The sequence below is a fragment of the Fundulus heteroclitus genome, chromosome 20 (assembly GCF_011125445.2).
Source record: "Fundulus heteroclitus isolate FHET01 chromosome 20, MU-UCD_Fhet_4.1, whole genome shotgun sequence".
Taxonomy (NCBI): domain Eukaryota; kingdom Metazoa; phylum Chordata; class Actinopteri; order Cyprinodontiformes; family Fundulidae; genus Fundulus; species Fundulus heteroclitus.
This window is the reverse complement of record NC_046380.1, coordinates 17,965,850-17,993,791: the sequence shown is the minus strand read 5'-3', so window position 1 is coordinate 17,993,791 and position 27,942 is coordinate 17,965,850. Positions and strand designations below refer to the sequence as shown.

Here is a 27,942-nt window from a genome sequence, read left to right as displayed (position 1 = left end):
TTGAAAAACTTCTTTTTATTTATAATTTTAATTACAACATTTCACTTGAGGTCATTTGGGATTTTTTTGTCTTTGTTCATCCTTAAATACATAATCTCAATGCTGAGAGGAAAAAACATAATTTTCATGGAAATATAAATTAGCTTCAATTCTTAATTGTCCAATTAATTTCTAAACAAATGCTACGAGCTTTTAAGCACTGCTTGGGTTATTTTATTTTATTTATTTTATTCCCCCTCGCTTTCTCTGTGGTACATCTGGGCAAGATTATGATCGAAAAAAGGTGAGTACTGAACCCGAAAAATACAAATATTTCCATTCACAAAACAAATTCAAACATACTCCAGGAAACAAAACCATATTCCGTCCTCACAGCAGTTAGTGTGGCTCCTGAATTTAAAAAAATAACGTCCGCGGACATCTGGCTGAACGCCTTTCTGTCACGGAGTAGAAAAATGTGCCACGTTCGCGCGTTTAAATACCTCGACGTAGACGCCAGTTTAGAAATTTGCTTACAGAAAAGGCTGCAGAAGTTGCACTCAAAGATTAGTCTTGCGTCGTGTTTTTTGGGCACGCTACCAACGTCTGCAGAGGAGAGCGCGCCGCGTCGCACACACACCTCAGACGCGCGCGTCTCGCTGATCCAGCTTAAAGATTTGGCAGTTTGTTTTAAAGTGCTGTAGGAACATCGGGCTGTTTGAGTGACAGATATTTAAAAAAAAGGAGATCACAACAGGCCTCCCATCATTTCACTCTGGGAGTCACCTGCTAACGTCTGATAAAAGTCAAACCGAAGCAAAACAAAAAAAAATAATAAAAACATGACACGTTTGAGACGCAGACACGGAGGAAGCGCGGTCTGGCTGCACACCCAACCATAACAATACCTACCCACACGCTTAGACAGTGTTCCTGAGGACCGGTTGCTGCAGAAAAAAAAACATTGTTTGCTGCCGTTTTGAGGTTCGTTTCCCCAAACAATAATAGCCAATGAGATATATTCTACAATATAGAGGCTAGAAATATATATATATATATAAAAAAAAAAAATCAAAACATACATACTTTGCAAATCATCTTTAAACTTAAGTACTGCCCACAGGGAGACGCATAAGGACTGGTTCAATCTAGTTTTTCCTCTATTCAGCACATGCATTAGGAGAATCAAAAACTTAACCCCAAAAAAAAAAAAAAAAAAAAAAATACAGAACAAAAGAAATCGTGAAGTCTCCCCCATCTGACACATGATTGCCATTTGCAATAGATCAGTTTACAAAACAAAACAAAGCCCTAATCTCACGGTTTTGGGTCGAGTATGACACAGATTGTTCATATTATGTCACCATAATCTACAGTATCCTGTTTTTTTGTCGTTGTTGTTGTGTTTTTTTTTTTTGCAAGGCTGGGCAGAATTCAAGGCTCAGTTCAGTTCGTAAGATAAGTGGAAGATAAGGAGGGTTTCCCCGCCTTCAGGTCCAGGAAAGGCAGCCGACACAGGCAGACCGAGCTTAGACGGATAAAACCGCCTCGGTCCCCGGTGCCTTGATGAGGCCGAAGGGTTCGCCTGGTAGGGGACCCCTGCGTCTCAGAGCGAAACGTGACACGGCTCAGCGCGGCTTACTTCGTCGTCACCTCCTGCAACACAAAACACAGCGATGAGCCTCGCAGGGCAGCCGTGGCTGGAAGGAGTCATGCATGCAAACATGAAGCTGCACAAAGGGAACTAAAAGCTAAATGTTCTTTAAATCAGTCAACATGTCCATTATTTGAGCAGGCAAGTTTAAATGACCTGTCAATGGAATATGATTTCTGCACTTAAAATAGGAGCAACTCATCTCCATCATCTTATTTAAAGTGATGAAAGTCAAAATACTCATTCCATCGGCAGATAGTCTTATTTACCGGCTCAAATCAAAGACAAATGTACTAATTTGAAGAACATTTTACTTACTTTCCCTTTTGCATTATAGACATCCAACATTAAATATAGATTTGCTCCACTTCACTGCACTGAACAGTTTTATTTTGGTTTAGGGATGTTGGACAAAAAGTTTAAAAACACTGCTTCTGGAAGATTTGAACACATTTCTGGCTACATTTATATGGTTGTGACCAGGTTGTGAATATTAAATATATAAAGATAAGCACAATTTTTCAGTTTTCGACTGCTCACTCAGCTAGTCAGAAACTGAAATATCCGATCTTATTTTATGATCGTTGAATGAATCACTAGTGTTGCAAAGTTGGAAACTTTTCACATAAATGAATGGATATTTATGGGAATAATGTAGAAAAAACAAAAACAAAAAAAAAACAGGAATTTAATATTTTGAAGGGTGGCCTTTGAGGTTTTTAAACATAGTTGTGGAAAATCTAAAGCTAAGACCAAAATAATTAAAACCCCTGACAGATTTCAACTTAAAGTTATTTTCATACAACAGGAAGTTTGCTTCACAGGAAATGAAGACGGTAATAATACTCTCCTCAACCAGCAATAGAAAAAAATCTTTACAGGCATCTCTCTGATCAAACCGCTTCTTACAATTGCAGATGAGCTTTTTGCTCGTTTCCAACTTTGGTGACGTAACCTGTTGGTCCTCTCTGGCTTCCTGCCTCCAGTCCAAAAAACATGCATGTTGGGGTTAGTCGGTTTTTCTAAAAGCGCTATTAAGAGTGAGTGTGTGCATGCATGAAACGTACGACTGCTTAAAAAAGAGACAATTTAGTGTCAAAGAGCCTCAATCATGAGCAAAATTATGCCCAGAGCTGGCTGTCCGTGTTTTATATATAAAACGTCATCTCCTCCTTGGGAGCCTGTTTTAAAGTAAACAAGACGAAGGGACAAAGTGCAGTTTACCTGGGGGTCTTTCGTCTCCGGCACCGGCTGCTCCTCGGTCTTCACCTCAGCAGGAGGAGCGGCGTTGGCCATCTGCGAGCTCCTGGTGACCGGTCCGCCTGCTCTGCTCCTCTTCCTGAGGGAGAGCCGCTCGTCTTTCTTCAGCTGCGTTGCAGGTGGCGGAGGAGGCGGCGTTGGCGGTGGCTTGACCTCCGCTGACCTCTTGGCTGCTGGCTTTTTACCCATACGCTGCATTCTGGCGGCTGGCCGCTGCGCTGCGTCGCTGGGAGTGTCTGGCGCAGGAGGAGGTGGAGGAGGTAGAGCCTGAGCTGGGGCCTTTTTGGTTTTCTTGCGGGGGGAAACGGGCGCAGAGAGCGAGGCGGGCCTTTTTAATCGACCCACTGCAGAAGGAGGCTTTCCTTTGCTCGCCTCGGCGGGTTCTGGCTCGGCTGCGGTCAAACCACGGGCTCGTCTCTTGCCTGGCGGCTTAGCCTCTGGCACGGCGTGCGCGTCCTCTTCTGAAGGTTTCTTCTTATTTGTGTTTTTCTCCACAATAACCGGCTCCTTTTTCACCTCCGCCGAACCCTTCTTGCCCTTCTTAGCAGCAACAACGGGCCTCATGGGGCAGCTGATGGCCATGTGCTTGTTCAGGCTGGCCGTGTAGGTGAACTCCCGGCTGCAGTGGGGACAGACGCTGGAGGCCGCCGCCGCCGCCTCCTCCTCCACTTTGACGGCGGCCTTCTTGGCGGTGCTGGCGGCTTTGTTCTTCTGCGAGATCGCCTTCTGGACGAGTTGGTTTTTCTTCTTGCTGAGGGCGCTCAGTTTCGTTTTTCCCGTCTCCTGGTTGAAGTTGAGTTTCTTCGGCTGCCCCATCCGACGGAAGGGACTCTGGCCGGCGACGGCCTCTGACGCCGCCGCCGCCACTTCAGCCGCCGCCGCCGCCGCCACTGTGGACGCCACCACCCCGTTGGGGCTCTTCACGATTTGCTTCAGGGGGATGGGGTTCTTCTTGGGCGTGTAACGCCTCTTGTCGCTGGCGTTGGCGCAGACCAGGATGTGCTTGTGCAGCTCGGGCATGTTGTCAAAGCTGTTGCCGCACTTGGTGCAGCGGATGGCGGTGCTGAAGGTCTGCGGTATGTTGTGGGTGGTGAAGTTGGTAGCGGAGGCCACCGAGGCGGCGTGGGAGCGGCTGTGGTAGGGGAAAGGAGGCGGCTTGAAGCTGGGGTAGTGTTGATTTTTGCCGAGGCGGACGTCGGGACCTTTGGGCTTGCCTCCCTCTGAGGCCATGATCTTTATTGTAGTGTACAGCTCCTCGTTGGGGTCCTCCGCGTTGTTTCCGTTCACGTCGGCCTCCTCCTTCACCGCCGTGTCGCTTTCGCCCGGCGTTCCCGGCGCCGGCGTCGACGGGGCGCTCTCCTCCTTGGCTCTGGACGGGTCGGTGTAATTCTGCGGCCTGAGCTTGCCGCTCTCGACGGCGGTGTGCGAGCACGCCTCGTTGGGGTGCAGGTCCTTCTGGTGCTGCTGGAGGTTGCAGAGGAAGGCGAACTCCTTGGAGCAGACGGAGCAGAGGAAGATGCGGCCCACGCCGTGCAGCGTGGTCCGGTGGGCCAGCACGGACGCCTCGTCGCCGAACAGCTGCACGCAGAACTCGCATTTGAAGGGCCAGGCGGCGGCGTGCTCCGGGATGTGCCCGCTGAGCTCCTTGATGGAGTCGAACGGCTCCTCGCACACGTTGCACACGAAGGTCTTGCAGTAGGTGGAGTCGGGCTCCTCGGCCTCCGGGGGTTTGTCGGACAGCTTGTCGGGAGCGGCGGGCTGAGGCGGGGAGTCGGCGGCCGCGGCGGGCGAGTGGTTGGCGACGGGCGAGTCGTCTTCATCCTGCAGAGGCTCCTCTTTCACTTTAGCCTGAGGGAGCGGGTCCAACACCGCGGGTGGAGACGACTCGTGTGGTTCGGGAGGAGGCGACTCAGAGGACGACGGCGGTCCTGGTTGAGGGGAGAGAGCAGCGACGTCAGCTTTCACAGACGTCTTTGTTTCCTCAGCAGCGTCCCGCGATAAGCTGCCGTTTGATAGGCTGCGACAGGCTGCAGGAAGAGGAGCGTCATCCTCTTCCTCGGCCGGAGGAGTCGGTGCTGCTGGCTGAGCAGGAGGACTTCTAGGTGGAGTGCTTGGGTAATCCTGGGGCTCTAAAACATCTTCGTCCTGGTCTTCCTCGGCCGAGAAGCGTTCGTCCGAACCCGACGGAGGCTGGCGCTCGTCGCCTTTGGGGGACATTTTTGGTGAGAGGACGGGGAGGGGTCTCGGGGCGGGCGAGTCGGGAGGCTGCGGGGAGCTGGGCAGCGTCGGGGGCGACGGCATGGTGGGGAGGACGGGAGGAGGCGGCGTGGGCGAGGTTACGCTGGAGGAGCTGGGCGAGGAGGGGTTTATTGTGACCGGGGTGAGGGAGGGCGGGGACGGGTGGGCGGAGTCCGACGCGACGCTCGGCGACTGAGTACGAAAGCAGCTGAGGTTGGCCAGGGCGGAGGGCCCCTCGTCGCCCGGCAACGTCAGACCCACGTACTCGTTCATCAGCACCTTCTCCAGCATGCTGGTGTTTGGCTTCTTCTTCTTCGTCAGCGGCGCAGCGCTCCCCTTTACCTCCGGCTCCGGCGCGGCTTTCCGATGCACGCTTAGATCCAGAGCGGAGTCTCCGGCGGCCTGGTCGGCGCCGTCGCCCCGTCTGCCCACCGAGCTGGACAGATCCAAGGGCTGCTGGTTGCAGGCGCCTCCTCCTCCGCCGCCGCCGCTGGAGGAGGCCTGATCGCCGGAGGAGCTGGGAGAATCCTCGTCGTCCTCGTCCAGGAAGCTTTCGGGCGGCGGCACGCTGTGGCTTTCCAGCTTTGGCACCTTGAGGACGTTTCCGCCGCCCGCTTCTGCTTTACAGCCGTCGGTTTTTGCTGCCGGACTGAGCTGCGGGGACGCAGGCGGGGAGCCCGTCCTCCTCTTGAACTTCCCCGACGCTCCTGGAAGCGAGGCCAGCCTGTGGCTCTCCGTGATGAGCGCCAGCGTCGATTTCTGGAAGTCTTGCGTCTGGAGGAGCTGTTTGAGTTTAGGCGACAGATAGATGGTCTTCTCCCTCTGCAGCGTCGAGGGATCTTGCTGGAAAAGCCCCCCCACCAACAAGTTGGACGAGGAAGACGTGGAGGACGACGGGGACGGAGAGGTTTCCGTCTCCACCTTCAGGCCGGTGACCAGAGGGGGCGTCGAGGTTCTCCTCTTTGCCGCCGACTGCTCGTTGCTGGAGAGGGGCTTGGCGGCGCTCATCCTGGCCTCCACCTTCAGAGCCTGACTGATCTGATTGGGGCTGAGGACGACCGTGTCCAGACCGAACAGAGCCGCCGACCGGGTGTCCACCTCTATCACCTCGCAGCTGCTCGCCGCGCTCGTCGACACGATCTTGCCGTCGATGTAGAAGCTGAGGTTTTCGGAAATGTTTTTGGAGATGTCGACGGCGTAGTCGTCCCTGTCGGCCTCGTCCTCCGTGTCGGCGCTGGGCATGTAGACCGGAGGGGGGCTGGTGCCGGGGGACCGGCCCGCCTGCGGCGCCGCCTCCTGCAGCAGCATGCCTTTCCTGCGAACGCCCTTCGGCAGCAGGTGGCGCTCGTGTATCCTGCGCTGGTGCCTGCGCATGTTGGTGTGCGTGCCGAACGCCTTGTTGCAGTACTTGCAGGGATGGAGCTCCTTTGACTCCCCGTTCTCGTCGAACATCGAGGGCCGATCGGCGTGGGGGTCCGGCTCCTTTCTCTGCAGCTCGGTGATCTGCAGCTGTGCCCCGGTAAAATGGGACCCTATGGCTATGTACTGGATGGTCGGGCTGGTGCAGTCGGGACTGGAGTCGGCCTGCGCTGCGGGACTGAGGAGGCCGGCGACTCCGGCCTGCGAGCCGGGGATCTTCTTCGAGCCGTTCTCGTGCCTCCTCTCGTGCCGCCGGCGCCCCACCTGCGAGCTGAAAGCCTTATTGCAGTAGCGGCACTTAAACACTTGTGCTTGTTGGCTGCTGATGCCGTGGACGTGTGCGTGGCGCTCTAGGCCCTGTCTGGAGGAGAAGTGGCGCTCACAGTGGTCGCAGGGATACGTTTCCTCTTGCAGATCCTCCTCCAGCTCCACGTCGGGGTCGGGCTCAGGGTCCCCGTCCCGCTGGGCCAGCGGGGGGCTTTCCTCCGGATCCTTATGGCTTTCTCCGCTGCCGGATAACGACGAGCTGGACGGCTCGGATTGCTGCTTGGAGGTTTTGCTCTGCGCGTCCCGTGCGTCTTCTTCCTCGTCCTCCTCTTCTTCTTCCTCCTCTTCCTCGCAATTGCCCCCGTCCTTCGCTGGCGCCGACATGTCCCGCGAATGCTTGTGGTTCGTGTTTCCTAACGGGTGGAGTTCCTGAGAGGTCCCTGATGGTCTCTCGCCCTCCTCCTTCACTCCTGTGTGAAAACATGTAAAAAAAATAAAAATAGAATAAAATCACATTTTCAGTTGATCCACATCGAGTTTTAATCGGCAAACATCCGCCTGGCCGATGAAGATGTAAACACTCACCTTCTCCCCCCTCCCACATTTCCCTGACAGTAGTTTTGGTTCCACTTGTTTTCTTGAATCCACCCAAACCAGCCTGTCGGGCTTTCTCCACCAACTTTCTTCTGGCTGCAACACACAAACACAAACACACAAACACACACCAGTCATGGTCACAACACGAAGGTTTAACAAAGAAAAGGCATCAACTCTGCTGATGGCGCTAAGAAATAGAATACTACCGTATTTTCCGGACTATAAGGCACAGCTAAAAGCCTTTCATTTTTTAAAAACAAAAAAGCCTTATATGTGGATTAATTCTGGTTGTTCTTACTGACCTCGAAGCGGTTTTGTGTGACACACGGCGCTCAGTCAAAATGTTTTAGCATAACTGTTTTAAACCACCGTAGTGAGGCGCACCGCGAAGTGATACATACCGTACGTCACCATAATATTACAGTGTCTGTACTGGATGTAGTAATCACCCTACTGTTAAACTCAGACATTAAAGATGAAGAATTTGAGAGATTTGTGGATGAGAAATTACCTGGAAAAAGTGTTTTGTGTTGTTTTCTACGTGTTATAAGTGAGTAATTTTGAGAGTTATTGTGAATACACTAACAATAAAATTTAATAATAATTATTATTATTATTACTCCAATGAAATTAGTTCTCTGCATTTAATCCATCCTCTTGGGAATGGATGCGCCTCATAATCCGCTGCGCTTTATATATGGAAAAATTTGAAAAAAGACCATTCATTGACAGTGCGCTTTATAATCCAGTTACATTTGGTTTTTACACATAGATCATAAGTTTCACTTCAGTCACAGTAATAAATGTCAATGTGCCCCCAACAAAATCCTTTAAATGTGTGGCGTTAAAATGTTATCGCAGCAATTTGGGATTTATTGCAACGACAATAAAACATAATTTTTTATTTAAAATCAAGCACTGCAAACGGTAAAAAACAAAATGCATAAAAAAAAAATACTGGTCTAAAAATAAAGATAACCCATAACAAATGGGCTATTTCATAAAAACAGTTTTTTAAAGTGGAACAAAACACCAATAGTGTGACGTGAATACTCCTTCCTGTCGAGTAGTTTATAGTGTGACTCGGCGAACGTGTAAAAACGGATCTCTGTGGGTTTCTGTCCACTAAGTATGCGGGATTTCAGTCCTAAACGCGGCAGTCACGGGTTCGTACCCCGACTCATTCCCATCCCTTCTCTCAGATCAGCCAATCTGACAACTAGGGCTGGGCGGCATGGACTTTAAATTTGATCACAACATATTGTGCCATTATTGTGATAACGATAAAAATAATGACAAAATACCTTTTATAGCTTTTTGCAGTCTGTTTTGGGTAACTGTGTGGCTGTTATTACATGTCGATTATAGCCCCAAAACACAAATACTGTTCTTAAAAAACATTTAATAATGTACCTGGGGCTAGGCGATATAGAGAAAAAACAATATCTTGATATTTTTAGGCTGAACGCCGATATACGATATTTATCTCGATATGTTTTTCGGCTCTAAGTTATTAAAAGGCATCTCTCAAACAAGGCTTTATTCCAAATGTCTCACAGACACATTTTTTAGCAAACAACTGCTGAAAAATAACCTGCTAGAATTCACAACAGTATAATTATAGTGCAACATAGATTTTGATATCAATGATATAGTCTCATTTCTTTTTTTTTTAAATGTACCATATTAAAACTAAATTAGAAATACGTTTCATCATAATACTACATAAAGAAATGTTATTTTTATCGCCAAAGTACACAAAGTAACTGCAGTTAATTATATGTTATTTATATTTTTTGAATTTACTGATATTCATTGGAGCTTTTAAGTAACCAACAATGGAGAAAATAGCAAAAATAACAATCCTGACAATGCTGAACGTTTTTCAGGGGTTTTCAGACACCACTAGTTGCAATTTATTGTCATTGGGATAAACTCAAATTCTTCTCACAATAAAAATCTGTTTGCAACAACGATCAAACGATACAAGAAAGGCACAGCCCTACTGGCAACTATATAAAAAAAAAAAAAAAAGAAAGAAAAGAAAACACAATTAAATTAAAAAATAACGCTCCCAATCACATTGTCCGTTTTCATGAGCCATTTGTTCTGCTTGAGAACGACGGCAGAAGTTAGCATTTTACTAGATCTGCTTCACGCTTCAGCAATAATTACAGGATAGAATACAGGAGGAGTAACGATGACAACAACTAAACAAAGAGCTTCAGATTAGCTTTAGGACAACATCTGAGACCATTTCCCTTCATCTTCTCCTCACTTGACCAGGTCAACATCACCTCTCCTGGACAACAGCACCCGACTGAGACCAGAGAAACTGGTCAGGTTTAAAGTCTTCACACCTACAATTAATAAATATCAATGATCAAATAATCAAATAATCAACATCATGTCCATCTTTGTCCTGATTAATCATAGCGTTAATGATTATTTTATTCCAGCTCTGTTAACTTCCTCCCAGCTTCAGGACCAGTAAATGGTCTACTGCACGTTTTTAGGTCTGCATTTCTGTCAATTTCACCCAAATGCCTCCACAGAAGGGCTGATAACAAATAATACTAAGTTATGATTAACCCTTTAACCACCTTACTTTCTTTGCCGTTACACAATGTCCCTGCCTCTTGGATTATTCTTTACAGACTCCATGAAGGACGTGGAGAACATGCAGACTCCTGCAGAAAGACCCCCAGGCAGCGAGCTGGAACCAGGACCTCCTTCCTGCGAGGCAGCAGGGCTGCTGACTGAACCAATGTGCTTTAAAGACTCTGAAATCAGTGATTTGTAGAACCCTTTATCATGTTTTTGAAAGTAATTTACAAGTCAACATGGGAGGGGGGTCTTAAAAACTCAAGTTAAACAGGATTATTCTATATTAAACTTTTTTTCCCCTTCCAGAAAATTAAAATGTTTACCAAATCAAAACTGACTTTTAAAGAATATCTTTTTCGGCGTTGAATAATTGAGTCCAAGTTTGAGCTTTTTTTTTTTATCTGTATGTTTGATTTTAAACTGAAGCTGAACGAATACAGTCCAGATTTCTTTCAAGGTTACAACATCAGATTGGTCCACCTATCTTTTGTTTGCTGCAAACACATCAGCAACACCAGCTGTAATGGTATTTGCATAGAAGCAGTAATTATTTTTTTACTTTAGCAAACCCAAACCAGACTCAGCGCTCCGCCACATCGGATTCTTCTCGTCGCCTTGAAAGATTTACCTGACTCCGCCAGATAGATTTGCTCCGCATATCCATCTGGAAACCTTCCGTTGAAGTAATTTTGGGAAGGGGCGAAAATACTGGTTAGCTGATTGGCCTATGTTGGTGATAGACGGGCCAAATGAACCAATCAGATTCGTCGTCGCTCGTAACAGAGCGACGACGAAAACAACCACAAGCCAAGTTACTCTTGCTGCTGCAGGTAAAGGCTCGTTAGCTCAGCAAAGAAATACTCTGTAATTCCGATAAAACTTGCTCGATAGCCACGCTAACGCTAGTTTCATCGGCTGAAACCGCCATGTTCTTTAGACTGAACTGACGCGCTCCTCGTTGCGTCACACCTCAAGCCGCCTCAAAGCCAACGCTGATTGGACGTTCGTTTGGTGAACGGATCCAAATTTTCTTTAACGGAGAGTATCCAGACTGATCTGCGAGTGAAACCTTGAAAGCTCGCGAGATCAGGATGGTCTCACGAGGCTATTGAAAGATGCCATGAAGCTTTGTTAATCTGCTGTGTTTTGGACATTTTACCAAAAGGTTCGGCGTCTGTTTAAGGTGAGAAATGACCCGTAAAAACGACGCAGCGCACTGTGGTGTTCCCAGTGTTTTTGCTTTAATTCACTGAAACGTTTCCGGTCCAAACACGGCTTATGATGCTCATGCAATACTACCGGTGAAGATGGCGGTATTTTTTGCGTGGTCTGCGACAAACCTCTGTCCGCACAACTTTCTGCAATTCATTGTAGACGTTTAGGCGGCAGGAGTTTCGCAACGATGCCTTTTCATTGCGTTGCTCCACACGTTTCTTTAATTACGCATTTAAACACCGACTTAAACTAAAGATCTGTCATAAAAATTATACGGGAAACCAAAGGGTCCAATTTTAAAAACGGTGTGACATTAAGCCTCCTAAAGCGAGTGCATCTTTTATGATCATTATCATTTGAGCTCAGGCTGAATAGTTCACAAACCCGTTCGAAACTGATCCCAGAAACAAGCCGATCCCACCGCAGTATATCTACCCTCATTTCCACATCCTCTTCCTCGGGTTTTAAATGACGCCAACTTTTCACACATCCTTCCTCTGCAAAGGGTTTATCTCACTTAAGTTCAAAGTTAGCAACAGCTATTTGTCAAAAGGTTGGTGACGACAGCTTTATGTTTGGAGAAAACACTTCTCTACAACCTTAAAACCAACGTTAGTGTTATCCTGGCATTCAGTTTTGTGTTGATCGTAAACAAAAAAAATGTTTTTTTAAATAGCGTAGTAGTTCAAAGGAACCGCTTTTGATGAACTTGCAGCTAAATGTTTGTGGTCTAATGCCTAAATACATATAAACCACCTACTTTATTTCCTCGTGTGTATTTTTTTTTTGGACCTGCATTAGATGTGTAGCGTCATTAACGTCCACATAAAATAAACATTTACATTTCTATTTAAATAGAAAATAACAATTACTGATGTGGTAATTAATAATCATCTACATTAATAATCATCTACATTTTTATTATGTCCGTGCTAGCTGAATATGTAGAGCAGGATGTTGCTGGGAAAATGCACTATGAAGTGATCACTTTAAAGGGCGCATTGCCTGCAGGGCTTCAGCGGAACACAGCCCTGTCATGAGAGGCGCATCGAAAGCTATTTATGGCTCTTAAATTAAAAAGGACAAATATTCTACTTAAAAAAGATAAATATAAATATTGAAAGTAAAAGACGTGAAATAATTATAGTGGGCCTTTCAATTGCTTCTTCAATCCGGATAAGCAACTCTAATGTCACACGGTGACAAATAAAAATAAAACGCCTTGTAGCCTAACTTCTCTCATAAACAGGAAGTGAGTACCAGATTTGGATGTGACTGCATTAAAAAAAAATGCGCTGTTATTCATAAGACAGTGATAAAATATATATTTTTTAAATGGCCGTATGTTGAATTGATGTTTGGCCGCTTATTAGCCAGACAGAACAAAGATGCAGTGAGGAATGTGACAGAGATTAGGAAAGACTAAAAACTACAAGAAAGACTCTTCTTCCAGTAAAACAACACTCCCTGATGTCTGCAAACTACGGTAAATCAATAACCACTCTCGCTTAGCATCCTCTTAGTTTCAGCTGTGACTATTTCATTTCTGTGTCCGAGCTAAATGCATGCAGGTGAGTGTTTGATTGCTGCTAGTGTCTGATTATATGTGGATATTTTAATGTTCCTACCCACAGTTATGTCAAACATTAACTAGAAGTTACTTTCCACGGCCAAACAGCCTGTTGTGGGAAAACTAACGACAGAGGGACTTAAAGATGGCGTCCTCTGAATGATTTAAGGTAGGCTATTCTGCCAGCAAAGTCAGCAGCCTGCTCTAGACTTGAAAACTGGCTCAGAGCTCATCTGCTTAGCTGTGGTTCTCTCCTAGATGAAGCCACTAATGGCGCTAGTAACAACCATTAAGGTTGCGTTATGCTCGACAAATCTGTGAGGTCTGAAGTTTACTCTCCGCACACATAGGAAACTTGCTAAATATGCGGACTATAGTAAACAACTGTGTTTTCTACTTCTACATGTAGTGGGGTGTAGTAGGCTTAGTGTAGGAGCATGCTGGTGAAGATTCTCAGTCATCCAGGTCATGATCACTCCAAAAAAAAATTTTAAAAACACAACAACTGCAAAAAAAACAATTGGACTTTTTTGCAAAGCTTGAAGACGTTTCGCTTCCCATCCACAAAGCTTTTTCAATTCAAATGTCTGGAGTAGTGTGTTTTTCCAAGCTTTATATTATTGCCCAAAAGGGTCTTGTTATGGCTTAGATAACATGCAAAATAAACCCAAAACTGGTCCACCCCTTTGCAATGGGGAGTCGTTAGGGTCGCCGTTGGCTTTTTGAATTGGTGTAGGAGCGCAACGCTGCCCTCTATTGTCTAGGAGTATTGTGCCATTTGAGAGGAAGCGCTACATGGACGTTGTGTCCTTGAATCTCATTTCTGCGCGGAATCCACCTGCCTTAAGCATAAAGCAACCTTTAACCTTTTGCTTTTTCCTCATATAGAAAGTACTCCTGGGTCAACTTTGTGTATGCTCTTCTTCATCCCCCAGCCGGTCGTGGCAGACGGCCCGTTCAAACTGAGGCCTGGTTTTGGTCCTGCCGAAAGTTTCTTCCCATTAAAGGGGAGTTTTTTCTCTCCACTATCGCCACATGCTCACCTGGGACGACTGAATCTATCAAATCAATGGTTCGATGCGATATGCTAGATAGAAAACTTTTTTTTTAACCCAATCTGTCTGCATGATTTGATAAATCTGACTTTGTCTAGCGCCTTGAGAGGCCATGTATCATTGCTGCTATAAACAGAGCTGATAAGTTCGCTTTATTAGTAGATGAGAGCAACACAAACCATCATCCTAACACTTCTCTCTCATTATTCGGGCCTTGAGCGCGTTAGGAATAAATAGAGGAGTCTCGTGTTTTCCTTTTAACAAGAGATGTTAAAAGGGAAAACGTGTTTTCCCTATTTATCCAATGACCTGATAACACAGAGACTCCTGATCGCTGTAGGGCAGCCGATGACCTACAGAGTGACTGGAACAACCTAAAGCTACAGGACGGCTGGTTGGACAGGGGGGCAGCTTTCTTCTCCGGGTTTGCCCACTGCTCCGCTTTATGGAAACACATGTTCAAAGTTCATAGTTAGCAGCACATGACAGCCCGCTTGGATGTGTTTACAATAAATCAGAACCAAGAGTTAACGCAGCATATAACTCCCATTAGCCACGATCCACTTAAATAATGTTGAATAATGTTTGTTTAAAAACTCTTCCAAGCAGAAATATATACGCCCGTGGCGCTTTGTTTAAGTTGACCGACTTTTTTTAAAAAAAACTATTGCCTCGACATGCCGCTAAATCGACCCATTAGAGATAAACCAGGTTGATTTTGACTGAATTAAATGCGACTTCATCCCATCTGCTCCTCCGCACCGAGATGTCCAGACCTAGCCGCTTTTTTTTTTTTTTTTTTTTTTTTAGCCTCATGCTAGCTTTCAACGCAACAAAACTCTTCAACAACTCGGCGGACTGGTTGTTCTGGACCGAAAACACAGACGAGTCCGACCCGAACCCACCGCCTAGCTCCCCCATTCTCTCCCGTATATTTACGGCTGAGACCGAGCACCGGAGCCCGAACGAGGCCGAGCTGAGGAAGCTGGCTTCGTTAGCTAACTTGCTAGGCCATCATCAAGTAGAGCGAGAGAGAGAGAGAGAGAGAGAGGCTCGGGCGATGGATGAACTCAAGGAAGGTCACATCCTCGACAACGTCGGACCCGCGGAGGGGACAAAGCGGCTCGGTAACACCTCGGAGCGGCTACCGTGCGACGAGCCAGTCCCGCTGTGCCGGACGGCGACCGCCAAAAACCCCGGGGGAGTATCTCGCCCGTCTCAGGGGCGAGATACTGAAAGTAGAGACAGCCCCATACATCGCACGTTAGCCTCCATTTAGTAACGGCCGGCTAGCTCGGCGGTTACAACAGCGTAAGCGACCGCTAAGGGAGGACGTAACCCGAACGGGAGAGCTCGGTGCGTGCGGCGTGTGTGGCTCGGTGTGAGAGCAGGCCTCACCTCGTTTCGACCTGGGTGAGCTCCTTCTGCTGGCTCTTTCTTCCTCCAGTGCAGCTGTTATCTCGGGGTTGTCTTCCACCGTGTACCACACCAGCAGCTCCTCTCCCGGCCCGATTGGCTGCAGCGGTGAGAGATGAGGCCGGCGGCCAATCAGAGCGCGGCTTGCTGGGAGGCAGCGCTCGGGATATTTGGACTACTTCTGTGTGTGCATCTAATCTGTCTTATAACGCTTATGGAACAACAGGGTTATTAATCATCCCGCAATAACTCTGAGATGTGTGTGTCTGTGTGTCGGGATGACAGTACAATAAATGTCAGACTTCATCATAAACATTCACATGTCATTCTCATTTCATACACTTATTGATACACATTTATGATTATATTTATATAAAAAAGGGAGGTGGGGTGATTAGGACACAATATTACCACACTTGCTACTTGAAAACTTTACTTTTTGTCACGTTATAGCCACAAACTTCAGCATGTTTTAGTGGGATTTTAAGTGTCCAAGCCAGGGGTGTCCAATGTGCGGCCCCTGGAATGATTTTGTGCAGTCCATAGGCTGCAACTCGATAGGCGCAGGCGTGCTGATGGAAATCCACTTTAAGCATTTCTATCTTAATTTGGGTAATTTTCTTACAGAGGCCCTTCAAAAAAAAGATGCAGACAAATAAAAAAAATTCCTAAAATAGCAACCATAAACTATTTATTTATTTGCTTTCCACTGAATTTGAATGTAAATAAGACCACAGACTTCCAGGCACTTTTAAATCAAAAGTCGACATGGCTGCACAAAGCAAGAGATTTCAATTATCTGCAATGATTTACAAATCCCCTTTTCTACAGAAATCTGACTACTTTATTTGTTTTTTTTGAAGTATTCTTTTTTTTGTTCTCATCTTCTTTAATGTCGAGCAGGTAAATCCAAAAAACTAAAAATTGTTTCTGATTTTCTCATAAATCAAAAAAGATTGTGTATTATTTATGAAAAATGAAAAACACGTTTATTATTTAAAAATTAAAGATTATTCTTCCTGTTCCCTTTTAAATCAGGAGTTTAGAGTGTTTTTATGTTTGTTTGGTTTGAACACAATGAATGAAATCCAAAATACAAATAAAAAAATAAATAATCTAACTTTGGTGGCCGGCAACTACTTTCAACTTAACAGGCCCCTGATGCAAAAAGGTTGGACACCTCCTCCACTTGGAGTGGAGGAGAAAGGATGCAGAGGTTTCAATAACCTTTACAAATTAATAAAATGTGAGCATTTGTATTGAGCCCCATTGAGTCAATATTTTTTAGAACCATCTTTCGCTGTGATTGCTGCTGCATGGCCATTAAAAGTATGTCTCCACCAGCTTTTCACATCTAGAGACTGTAATTTTACCTATTGTTGTAAAATAGCTCAACCTCAGACAGATTGGCTGGAGAACATCCAGTGATTTAAGTCTTGCCTCAAACTTTTTCCTACTAAACCTTGACATTAACTAAAACAATGCTCTTTCATCTATTACGTTGTAGTTCCAGCTGTGTGTTATTGTCCGTTTGGAAGGTGAACCTTTAACAGGTTTTCTATCAGTATCATCCTTGCTGAGGAAAAGGCAGCATTATTCTGCCGCCACCATGTTTTCCAGTGGAAATCTGGCAAACAGGACATTCAGGAAGACATGCAGTATGTGATAATGCGGGTGAAAGATGTGATAACCACATGACCCAATCTTAAAAAAAATAAATTGCTATATATACAGTGTTAAGGTCCCTTTACTTTCTATTCATTGCAAACATGGACCTCAGTAGTCAAACCAGTCCTGGAAAAAAACAAACATGAAATCGATTGTTTTCATCCCAGAAACATGGTTCTGTGGAGACACTGTCCACAGATGCTGTTCAGGTAATTAAACAACTTAAAAACTCTTTTCCAACAGTTTCTGCTGCATTAACGACAAGGATAACCAAATATATTCGCTGGGATGTAGAGCATGAACAGATGCATTTCACTGCAATATCAATATTGCATGAGCCAAATTTGCCATGAGTTTTCATGTGATCCCTGTGCATGTGTGACTTCTCTCTGGGTACTCAGTCTTCCTCACAAAGACCAAAAACATCACTGTTAGGTTATTAGCTCTCTCTAAATTGTCTTTAGGTGTGAATGTGTGCATGGTTTTCTGTCCTGCGTGTCTCTATGTTGCCCTGTGAGGGACTGACGACCTGTCCAGGGTGTACTGCAACGACTGCTGCAGGGATAAGCAGGGAACAGATGATGGATGGATGGATGGATGGATGGATGGATGGATGGATGGATGGATGGATGGATGATACATTTTGTGATACACAAATGTGCAGCTCCTCCAGAGTAACCACAAGCCTCTTAGCTGCTTCTCTGATTGATGCTCTCCTCATCTGCCCTTTCAGCTTAGGCAGATATCATTTCCTGGTTGGTTTGTGCCAAACCTCGTTCTATTCTGAGAGGGTGTGCTCATGGTGATTTTTGTTCATATTTACTAATAAGATGCCCTCTGAAAGCAATAATTGCACTGGACCTTATTTAGCATCTAAAGTCCTGAGAAATTTGGTCCAAACTATAGTATATAGGCTTTTAGCCACCTAAAAAAAAAGGCAGACAAAAATAGCTCCTTTACAAGTATAAGCTCATTTGCAAATCGACCAAGAGAAAGAAAAATATGTTTGAAGAGAAATGTATTATTATTATTATTATTATTATTATTATTATTATTATTATTATTATTATTATTATTATTATTATTATTATTATTATATTTAGACTGAAATTCTCGGGTCTTAATAGGTTAAGGACACTTGAGTAAAGGGGTTTATTTAATATGCATAAAATTACTTACAGATTTTCATTTTTAAAAATGCATAATTTCTCCTCAAAATTAAATTTCTGTTGGCCTATAGTATAAAATCTCAATAAAATGCACTGAGGATTGTGGCTGTAATGTGCTAAAATCAAATGCAACCAAGCTTAAAGGGTCTGAATACGTCTCGTTCTGCAACTCTATTGCATCAACTTTAAATTTGCATCAGTACCTTAGCCAGATTTTGACCATTAGTAACCTTAAAAAGAGAAATCAACCAATCAGCCCTACAGCTGATGCAGCTTGTAAAATATAAATCCAAAGACCTCCGTAGCCTCATAACCTAATATTAATGACGCTTGGAGCTACAGCAGAACAACCATGCCTTTGTCTAGGTTTAATTCTACGACTATTGCAAGCATATTTGACTATTTTAATGTGACCCACCCAGTTTCTTAACTTCAACATGTAAAGTGTCAAAAGGATAGAGTTTATTGTTTACAGCTAGTTTCTTCTGTTCTCTGTTGTGTCGACCAATCTCTTCCATCTTCTAAACGCCAAAGTATGAATGATGGGCCCTCAAATCTGGGAGGATCCACCAGGGTGATAAAACCTTATTGTGTCATTAGCAGTTGACAAGACAAATGTGCGACAGCAAAACAAAATACCAGCTGGATATCACGGGGTAATTTTTCATTCAACAGCCTGGAATGAAATAAATTCAGCAGATTCACTGACTTAATTGGGCAGAGCAATTCAACGTGTGGACGTTTTTTGTGAGCCGCTGACTCCACAGGCTTCACACGTAGATGTGTGAAAACGATGCGGATCCAGACCTGGTGGCTTCTGGGCATGGTCAAATTTTCATCCAAGACTGTAGGTGCACTGATGATACAGAGACTCGACAACAACATACCATTAAAGTAACGAGGAGGAAATGGTTTGCAGAGCAGATGCCGGAGGACATACAGCGAGTGGTGGCATTCAAAACAGATCCCTAGAACGGTTAACCTATTTCAACCTGGTTTGACCAGAAAAACTGGTTCCATCTTTACGGCCCTAAAAAAATTCTTCAGTAACGCGAAGCCAATTACCTAATTTTAGCTTCCGGTTATTCTGCTGCAGATCAAATGTCTTAAGTGGCATCGATGTTCAGGGTTATCCTGACAGCCTGCTGATGTTACACAGCACTGGCTTATTCGCTGCTGCTGCTGCTGCTGCTGCTGCTGCTGCATTCTCAGGAAGGATGAGTCCGGGTTACACAATTTGCCTCTGATGAACAAACATCTAATTAGTATAGTGTTTATTAAAGAATTTTAAGAAATAATAATTCAACAATATGAATCTTTAAGTTGAAGTCGCATAATCCAAACCCATGCAAAACTATTTGTCAATCGAAGCATCTTCTTCAGTTTATTATATGAACTACAGACTTTTGGCTACCCCTTAATTAGATATTTGGTATTTTTGCAGACCAACCTGAAGGCACCAGAGTGTTCTGCTGCACTCCAAACGATGAGGAATGTTCAATGCCTTAACAAAATGCATTTATGCATCTGTTAATCCTGCTGCATAAATCTTCAGTACAACAAGTTAAGAGATTAACCTTAACTATAGTCTATGTAAAGATCAACACGGTCCCAATATATACAGGTACTGGTCAAATAATTAGAAAAAGTTGATTTTATTTTGAGTAATTCCATTCAAAAAGTGAAACTTGTATATTATATTCATTTATTACACACAGACCGATAGATTTTAAGTGTTTATTTCTTTTAATTTTGATGATTATAACAACTACTGAAAACTCCAAATTCAGTATTTCAGAAAATTAGAATATTGTGAAAAGGTCCAATACTGAAGACAACCTGATGCTACACTAGTCAGCTAATTAACTCAGAACATCTACAAAGGTCTTTAAATGGTCTCTCTGTCTAGTTCTGTAGGCGACACAATCATGGGAAAGACTGCTGACTTGACAGTTTTCCAAAAGATGACCACTGACACCTTGGAGATGGAGGGCAAACACAAACGTTCATTGCTAAAGAGGCTGGCTGTTCAGAGCTCTGTGTCCAAGCACATTAACAGAGGCGAAGGAAAAGATGTGGTAGAACAAAGTGTCCAAGCAGTAGGGATGACTGGAGAGAATTGTGAAACAAACACATTTAAAAATGTGGGGCAGATTCACAAAGAGTGGACTGCAGCTGGAGTCAGAGCTTCAAGAACCACCAGACAGACGTCTGGAAGACAGTTTCAGCTGTCGCATTCCTGGTGTCAAGCCACTCTGGAGCAAGAGACTTGTGAAGAGGAAGATGCTATACACCAGACCTAACAAGAGCTGAAGGCAACCATCAGATCAGCCTGTGCTCTCATAACACCTGAGCAGCGCCACAGACTGATGGACTCCGTGCCACGCCACATTGCTGCAGTAATCCAGGGAAAAGGAGCCCCAGCTACGTACTGAGTGCTGGACATGTTCAAATTTTACATGTTCATACTTTTCTGTTGACCACCATTTATGAAAATCCTTGTTTTGTATTGGTGTTAAGCAATATTCTAAATTTCTGAGATACTGAATTTGGGGTTTGATATTCTAATTATAAGACCAGCACCTGTATACACTGAACTGTTTCTACCCACGACACCCAATGAGACACATTGTCCCTGACATTAAATCAAACTGAACTTCTCCTGCTTTAGGTCAGAATAATTACACGTAATTATTTCTACTGGCTAAATACCAGTATAGTGAGATTTTTACTTCCCTTAAATTCAGAAGTTAACATTCACCTCTTCAGTATTTTGCAGAATTACGTTTGGTTTGGGTCAAATATTTTCCACAACTTCACCCTTGGCTGTAATTTTGGCCCATTCCTCCAGACAGAACAGGTGTAACTGGGTCAGGTTTGAAGACGCCTCGTTCATACACAACCTGTCCGCTCTGCACGCATAATTTCTACAGGGCTTAGTGATGGTCAATCTAAAACACTGAAGATCCTTACTAATCATTACTAATTTGTGCCAAAGCTTTAGCTGTCTGGCTGATGTGTTGAGATGCTGCTTCATTATTTCCACATAATGTTTTTTCAGCAGTGAAGTGCACCAGTTCCTCCTGCAGACTCACAGCATGATGCTGCCACCTCCGTACTTCACAAATGAGATGGTGTCCTTTTGTCCTCCAATTGTAACAATGGTCATTATGGCCAAATTCTTTAATTTATGATTCATCAGACCACAGGACATGTGTCCAGTTACGGTCTGTGTTCCTGCGTAATTCAGTCATGGCTTCTTTCTCACAAAGTGGCCTTGTGGAGGGCCACAGTTCTCTCCCTGATATCTTTGGTGACTTTTTTCTTTCGTTTTTCCATAATATCACATAAGAAAGCAGTGCGCACAAAAAACATTTAAATATATACAAAAATCTTAGTGTAAACTTCTGGCATTGAAAAAGGGAAACAAAAATCTCTAATTTTGGCATTCAGCAAATAGAAATCCCTTTTATAAAGCTGAGCTAAAAATAAAAAGTGTTATACAGTGTATTTAAAGTTGTGGTTTAAGTTGTATTTTAGTGTATTAATGCTCCGGTATGAATATTCAGTGCGACAAACTAAACTGTGACCAAAGTCAACCCAGACGGCCTAATTTAACCCATTTATTAATCTGCAGTATAGAGGGAAGCAGAAGTGAGTATTTCACTTACCCTCAAAACTTTGTAGTAAATGGCTCTGTTGATCTCCAGAGGAAACAGATTCTGCTCCTCGCTGGAACGAGCCCAGTTCACGTACCGGAGCCAGTTCCCCTTCAGGGGGTCTGTGGCATCGATGCACATCCATCCCCGAGCCGGGAAATAAACCTACAGCACGACATCAAGACGACTGTCAACAACAAGGCACTGCCAGGCTGTTAAACGACGCAATGTTAATGAAAAATGTGGGTCACGTTTATACAGTGGAAGCTGAAGCATTGTTTATGATCTTAACCCCAAGCAGTAGTAGTGGGCGAGACGACAAGTGTCAAATTTTAACCTTCAGCAAAACTCCTACGGTTTATAAAGTCTTCTCACCTGCAGACAGTGAGCTTGAATGCCATTACGTGTGTTTTTAGCTGTAAAAGCTCAGACCTTTAATGCAGCAACCACTTGTTTTTTTTTCAAAGTCTAAGTTTTTTGCACAATGGCAGCAGATATCCAATCATATCCACATAATAACACCAGATTTTTTTCCCCCAAACTAATTTGTTTTCCCGTATGAAAATGATCCAAATGCGACCAAAGCCCGCGGCGACGTGATGAACGGATGCTCTGTGTTCACATACCTCCCACATGTAAACATTGCTGGTCACCTGGGACCTCTTCTTCTTCTCTCCCATAAACGGACCGAACCGCTTCCCCTTCGGGATCACCTTTGTGGCCCAAACACCTGCAAATACAAAAACATGAAGATGGATGGACATCACTAATAACATCTTTACTACTTTGGCATGATTGAACTATTATTGAACGATCACAAATAGATTTTTTTTTCTTTGTGTTTGTTTGTTTTTTACCCTATGTGAATCACTTCCTGTTCAGCTTTTATAAAATGTGCTCTACAATAAATATCTGATTGACTAAATGATGTTCTGTATGTTGTGTATTACGAGCTTTGACCCAGATGCATTTCTAATTCATGGACTTTTGTTTTTCTTGCAAGATGACACTGATTTTCATAATAGAACTGGCTTGTTCCTGAAAATACAATAAATTATTGTTCTGGAAGAAAAAAAAAAGTGTATTTTAAGTTTTCCATTACGTCCATTGAACAAGCATCGGTGTATATAATTGTTACTCCTGTCTTAGATATGTCTGCATCCTGTTTTTTTTACAACAATTTTGCTGCAACTCTACCAGCTTCAGTCTAAAATGCAATTAGGAGTAAAAATGAGAGGAAATGTTCTGATTTATAAATGACAACAGTGGAGGTTTAGTTTTAATATTTTAGTTAACATGACCCTGGAACGTTAAAGGGAATAATTCAGTTTATTCAGTGATCATGTAGCTGTGTGGCCCTGTAAACATGGATTTTGGGATAGTAAAAAGTGCCGACCCCTGCATTAATTTTTTTACTACATATACAGTTAAGCTCAGCATTAGTCATATTCCCAGCAGATTTAGGGGTTATTATTTTTTTATTTAACCAACATGTTTAGTCTGACCATCAGTAATATTAACGTTTTGTAGCAGCCAGAGTCCTGACTTAGATCTTATGGAGAATCTGTGGAGGGAGTTAAACATTAGGGTGATGGCAAGGAGGCCTTCCAAGCTCACCGCCAAAGATAAATTGTCAAAATATCTGAGGAAACATGACAAGAAAAAGAAGAAGGAAAAAAAACAGGTCAGCAATTTTATTGCTGACAAAGATTTTTATCATTACTATAAAGGATATAAAAAATTTAACAGGATTTTTTAAAGGAAATGTTGATAACTGATTGTTTGACTTGTTTGATTATATTTTAGAGATCCCTGACTCATTTCCAATCTGACACAAACTTCTTGGCTAAATTTAAACAATTTCTAATTCATATTTTCCAGGAGTATGAATAATTATGGCCCTAAACTGTAAAGATTTTCATTGTAAATTTTGACACACCCGATGCCCATTTTTGTTCAGATATTTAACAATTACAACAACAATTTCCTCTAAAATCCTCTGCTGATAGTAGTTTTTACCGCAGCAAAGCCATCAAATGCAAACAGATATTACAGGATTGCTGACCTTAGTCATGAACACGTAGAAGAGCTGGAAAACTCACCGATGCGGCTCGGATTTATGGCTGATGGTCCGAGATTGAGATAGTCCGGCAAGCCGCTCCACACGTGAGGAGGAATTTCCTCCAGACACTCCACTGACCCTCCAGTGCAAGCCATGATCCGCACTAAACGATGCAAAGAGTGAGGGGATAAATACACACACTCGACGTCACTATGTGTAAGTTCGGTTTAAGAGGTTTCACCTGCTGAGGTTTACGGGGCAGAGGTAGGCATGTTTTAGTGTATTAATATCACATGGGCCACAAAACAGAGCAAAGGATAACAAAAGACTTTCATGGTGAATTCATTTCTAACTGTATCACTGCTTTTCTAAAACAGACCTGAAGTTATATGCCAGCTTTATTGGAAGTGTACTTTAAGTTTCTTTTTTGAATATTATGTTTAACATGTGGTAAAAGCTCTCGCCCAGTGAACGCTGGAGATAGGCACCAGCAACCCCCGCGACCCCTTGAGAGATAAAGCGGTTCGGAAAATGGATGGATGGATGGATGTGGTAAAAGCTACCATTATTTAGGGTCAATTGCTGCTAAAACCTAATATTTATACTCACTGTGTAAAAAAACATTACTGTTTTTCCTCATTGACTATCAGAAGGATGTCAAGGCGTTGTAAGCTTCTGACTAAATTAAAGGCATACTATGCAACATTTTTCAGTTAATTAATGTGTTCCATACCATTTTGGATGATTAAATGAGTCATTTCAGGTCGAACAAAGGTTTTCTCAGCCGCCCTGGTGGTCTGTGGGGGAAATACCGCACTTGCAAGAGCAAGAGCTCACGGCCCGCACACACAGAAGTCTTGCTTTACGGCGAGAACTCCATGTGTTTTTGCCCTGCCATTCACTATATGCACGCGCGAAAGCAACAACATAAACATGCAAGCATATCGAGTTTTATTATTATTATTATTATTTTTATTTTTGTATTTTTTTTTTATGTTGGCGAGACGCTACCGCGGCAGCCGCGGCGAGGCGGCGGCGGCGGCCGCGGCTTGGCGAGGCGGTGGCGGTAGCGTCTCGCCAACATAAAAAAAATAAATAAATAATAATAATAATAATAATAATAATAATAAAACGGACGCGGCGGCGGCGGCAGGGGCCGCAGCTTGGCGAGATAGCGCCAAGATAGCGCTGCGGGAAGCTTGATGTTCATACCTTCACAGTGTTAGTCATTGTTTGTACTGCCCTTTTTTCCACTTTTCGTTGGGTTCGCCTGTCTGCTAAGCTCAAATCAACCGCGCCTGGCTTGTCGGAGAAACCAGAACAGCTGAGCATCTTTACGACAGTGCACTTTTACTTTCGCCCTCTGGGGGGAGCCTCGCTGGAAAATCAACCCCGGTTGCATAGTATACCTTTAAGTGGAGTATCGTCATGAAAAGAAAACACCCTAAAAAATAAAAAATAAAGTAGTTTCCAGAGGCAAACCTCTGCAAATCTGGTTCATGCTTGGGTACGATTTCCAGATGCCTGAAGGCACCCTTTCATCATACTGCTCAGACAGCCTGAAGCTGGTAGGAGAGCATCACTATTCACAGGGAAGCGAGTAGCTACATGGACTGAAAGGCCGTTCGGCAATGAAGAAGCCATCACTCAAAAAGCAACTTAGAACAGCCAGGTTAATGTTTGGAAATGCACTCAGGCACAAAATGTTAGGAGAGGAGTGATAATAATCCAAAACTGGGAGTGTTTGGTCATAATGACCATCATTAAATTTACAAGAAAAGGGGTTGTGCTTGCAAGCCTGAGAACACCATCCCATCTGTAAAGCACTGGGGGTGGCAGCATCATACTGGGTGGGTGTTTTGAATTACACTTTGAATCTTCTTCTTACTGAAAAGCGCTTTATAAATAAACATGCCTTGCCTTTTGCAGATGGAGGGACTGGTACACTTCACAAAACTAGCTTGATGAGGAAAATACAGGGAAATAATCAAGCAACAGGTTAAGACATCAGCCAGAAAGTTAGAGCTTGGCTTTAAAATGGGACTTTAAGATGGACAGTGACTCTCAGGGTACCGCCGCATCTGGTACAAAGTGACCGAAGGTCAATAAAATCAATATCTTGGTGCCGCCAACACAAAGCAGTGATCTTAGTCCCGCTGGAAACCAATGGTCAGAGCTTGAACAGTGTGTAAGAGCAAGGCGGCCAACAAATTCAGTTCTGTACGGAGGGATGGGCCAAGATTACGGCCAACAATTGTGTGAAGGACGAAAAACCATTTGACCAAAATCATACGGTTTCATTTTACTGCAGTACAAACATGTACCCAGATACAAGTGACACGAGCTCCCGTTGTAGGGTGGTTAGGGTCAGCCCTGGAGAGCTTCACCTTCCAGGGGGAGCTGCCAATGCTCCTCCGCACCAAAACGACTCCGCTAAGGTGTGTGAGGGATCAGATCAGTGTACCTCCTGGGGCCCACCCAGAAAAGCCAGCTCAGATCTGCTTTAAACGTCTCCACAGCGTTCTCCCTGACCAGTCTGCTGGGTTCCTCGGTCTCCATGATGCTGGTTGCTCTCGAACACAACCGAGGCCTTCACAGAACCGCTGGACTTGTGCGGAGAAGAAACTACGCTGAGCTAAACTGTTTACTAATGAAGTGACTTCATCAGGACAACTGGGTTGCAGTTAGGGTTATCAGAGTAAAAATGTATCATTTGCGAAAAAAACAAATCCCAATAAAACACATAAGGGTTTGTAGTTGTAACATGAAAAAAAAATGAGAAAAAAGTTGAAAGCAAACAAAGAGTTTCTGAGAGGCACAATTTTTGTCCAGATATTCTCTCTGCCAAAAAAAAAGAAGACCCATAATGATCAGTGTGTTCCTTGTTGAAAAATGTTACTAAATTTCTTCCCATCAACCCAATTCTTGCTCAACAAACTGCTCCAAAATGTTACATCCTCATGACAGCCACAGAAACGCAGTTTTCTTTCTCCTAACTGGCAGAACAGCAACAAAGCTGCTGGGCCACTGAAGTGTGGTGGGCTGGGCTCTCACACACACATCACAATCAGCTTCATTAAAAATAAATCCATCCCACGCGGTCCCAATGCACACATCCTGACCCTAACCCCCCCTTTACTTTACATAATGATGAGGGATGCTTTATAAAAAAAAAAAAATCTAAGAAAACAGCAGAAGAGTGACAGAAGAAGCGCAAATTATCCTCTTTGTCTCCATCTGAGTTGCTCACGCTTCGCCTTTAAGCTGATCCCTGTGAATAAAAAGGGGATCAACTTTTTTTTTTCTTTTTTTTCTACTGGCCAACCCATTCGCGTTCATTTATTATTTCTTTACTGTTGCTGAAGTTGCGATCGGACATCTTTAAACCTCCCTCGTATAGCTGAAGTTCAATCAACAAGCAATTTTGCACAGCCTGTGCGCGTACAGCGGCGTGCGTAAAGCGGATTTTCACACCGCCGCTCGAAATAAAAGTTGAATCAAAGGAAGAGTGTTTAAAATTTCCAGAGCAGCGGCTGAAGGATGTAGTTTATTGTTACCCCTGGGCTGAATGCAAACCGTCCTCTCCCCTTTTCTCCCCCGCCTCTCTCCCTCCCTCCCCGGCCCCGATGCGGCTGCTGCTCCGAAGTAAGGTGGCTCGTTGAGCCCCTTTTCTCCCCCCCATGATCCCCTCTCGTAAGGTGCTTTTTCTAGGGGAGCGGGGTTTAGGATACTCGGAGGCGCACTTACCTGCGTTTGTTTGGGACCGGGGGCTTGGGGGTTTTATGCTCTACCTGCTTTCCATCTGCTGAAAATGGCGGATGGAGGCTTGGAGTCGGGAGGCTTTTCGGTGAAGTCCGGATCGTGGGGTTGCTGGAGTTGGGAGAGGCAGTCTGTCAGAGCCGATGGAGGAGCTGGGAGGCTCCGGCCAGCCCGTTGAAGGGAGACGAAAGGGGATTTTAGTTTTTCTTCTTCTTGAAGGCAGGAGGCACTTTCCGCCCTGCAAGCCCTGTCCAGTCTGCAGCAGCAGCAGCACCAGAAACCAGGCCAATTAAGTAGATTCGTCTGTGAGCATAATAGGCCTGTAGGATGGTGCCATCTGTGCGCCCA

At 44.3% G+C, this 27,942-nt stretch overlaps 1 protein-coding gene across 2 annotated transcripts; it reads right to left on the bottom strand.

Annotated features, from left to right (window-relative positions):
* Positions 1-27,866, bottom strand: prdm2b (PR domain containing 2, with ZNF domain b). Of its 2 annotated transcripts, none has more exons than XM_012873337.3 (8): positions 27,583-27,866; positions 23,876-23,998; positions 22,400-22,503; positions 21,786-21,938; positions 15,260-15,377; positions 7,403-7,507; positions 2,858-7,287; positions 1-1,635 (listed from the first exon to the last, which is right to left on the bottom strand). In XM_012873337.3, exons 2-8 carry the CDS (start codon positions 23,988-23,990, stop codon positions 1,618-1,620), a joined length of 5,043 nt encoding a protein of 1,680 aa, XP_012728791.2. In that variant the 5' UTR covers positions 23,991-23,998; positions 27,583-27,866; the 3' UTR covers positions 1-1,617. The 2 variants fall into 2 exon arrangements, with proteins under 2 accessions (XP_012728791.2, XP_012728792.2); XM_012873338.3 differs by having other exon boundaries at positions 27,627-27,866.
* Between the last annotated feature and the right edge of the window lie 76 nt (positions 27,867-27,942).

Excerpts from the sequence above, each read along its gene's own strand:
- prdm2b (XM_012873337.3), bottom strand. The coding sequence starts at position 23,990 with ATGGCTTGCACTGGAGGGTCAGTGGAGTGTCTGGAGGAAATTCCTCCT. Across the intron at positions 15,378-21,785 it reads TTTACTACAAAGTTTTGAGG|CCAATCGGGCCGGGAGAGGA; the intron begins GTAAGTGAAATA and ends TCACCGCTGCAG. Across the intron at positions 7,508-15,259 it reads CTCACCCAGGTCGAAACGAG|CCAGAAGAAAGTTGGTGGAG; the intron begins GTGAGGCCTGCT and ends TGTGTGTTGCAG.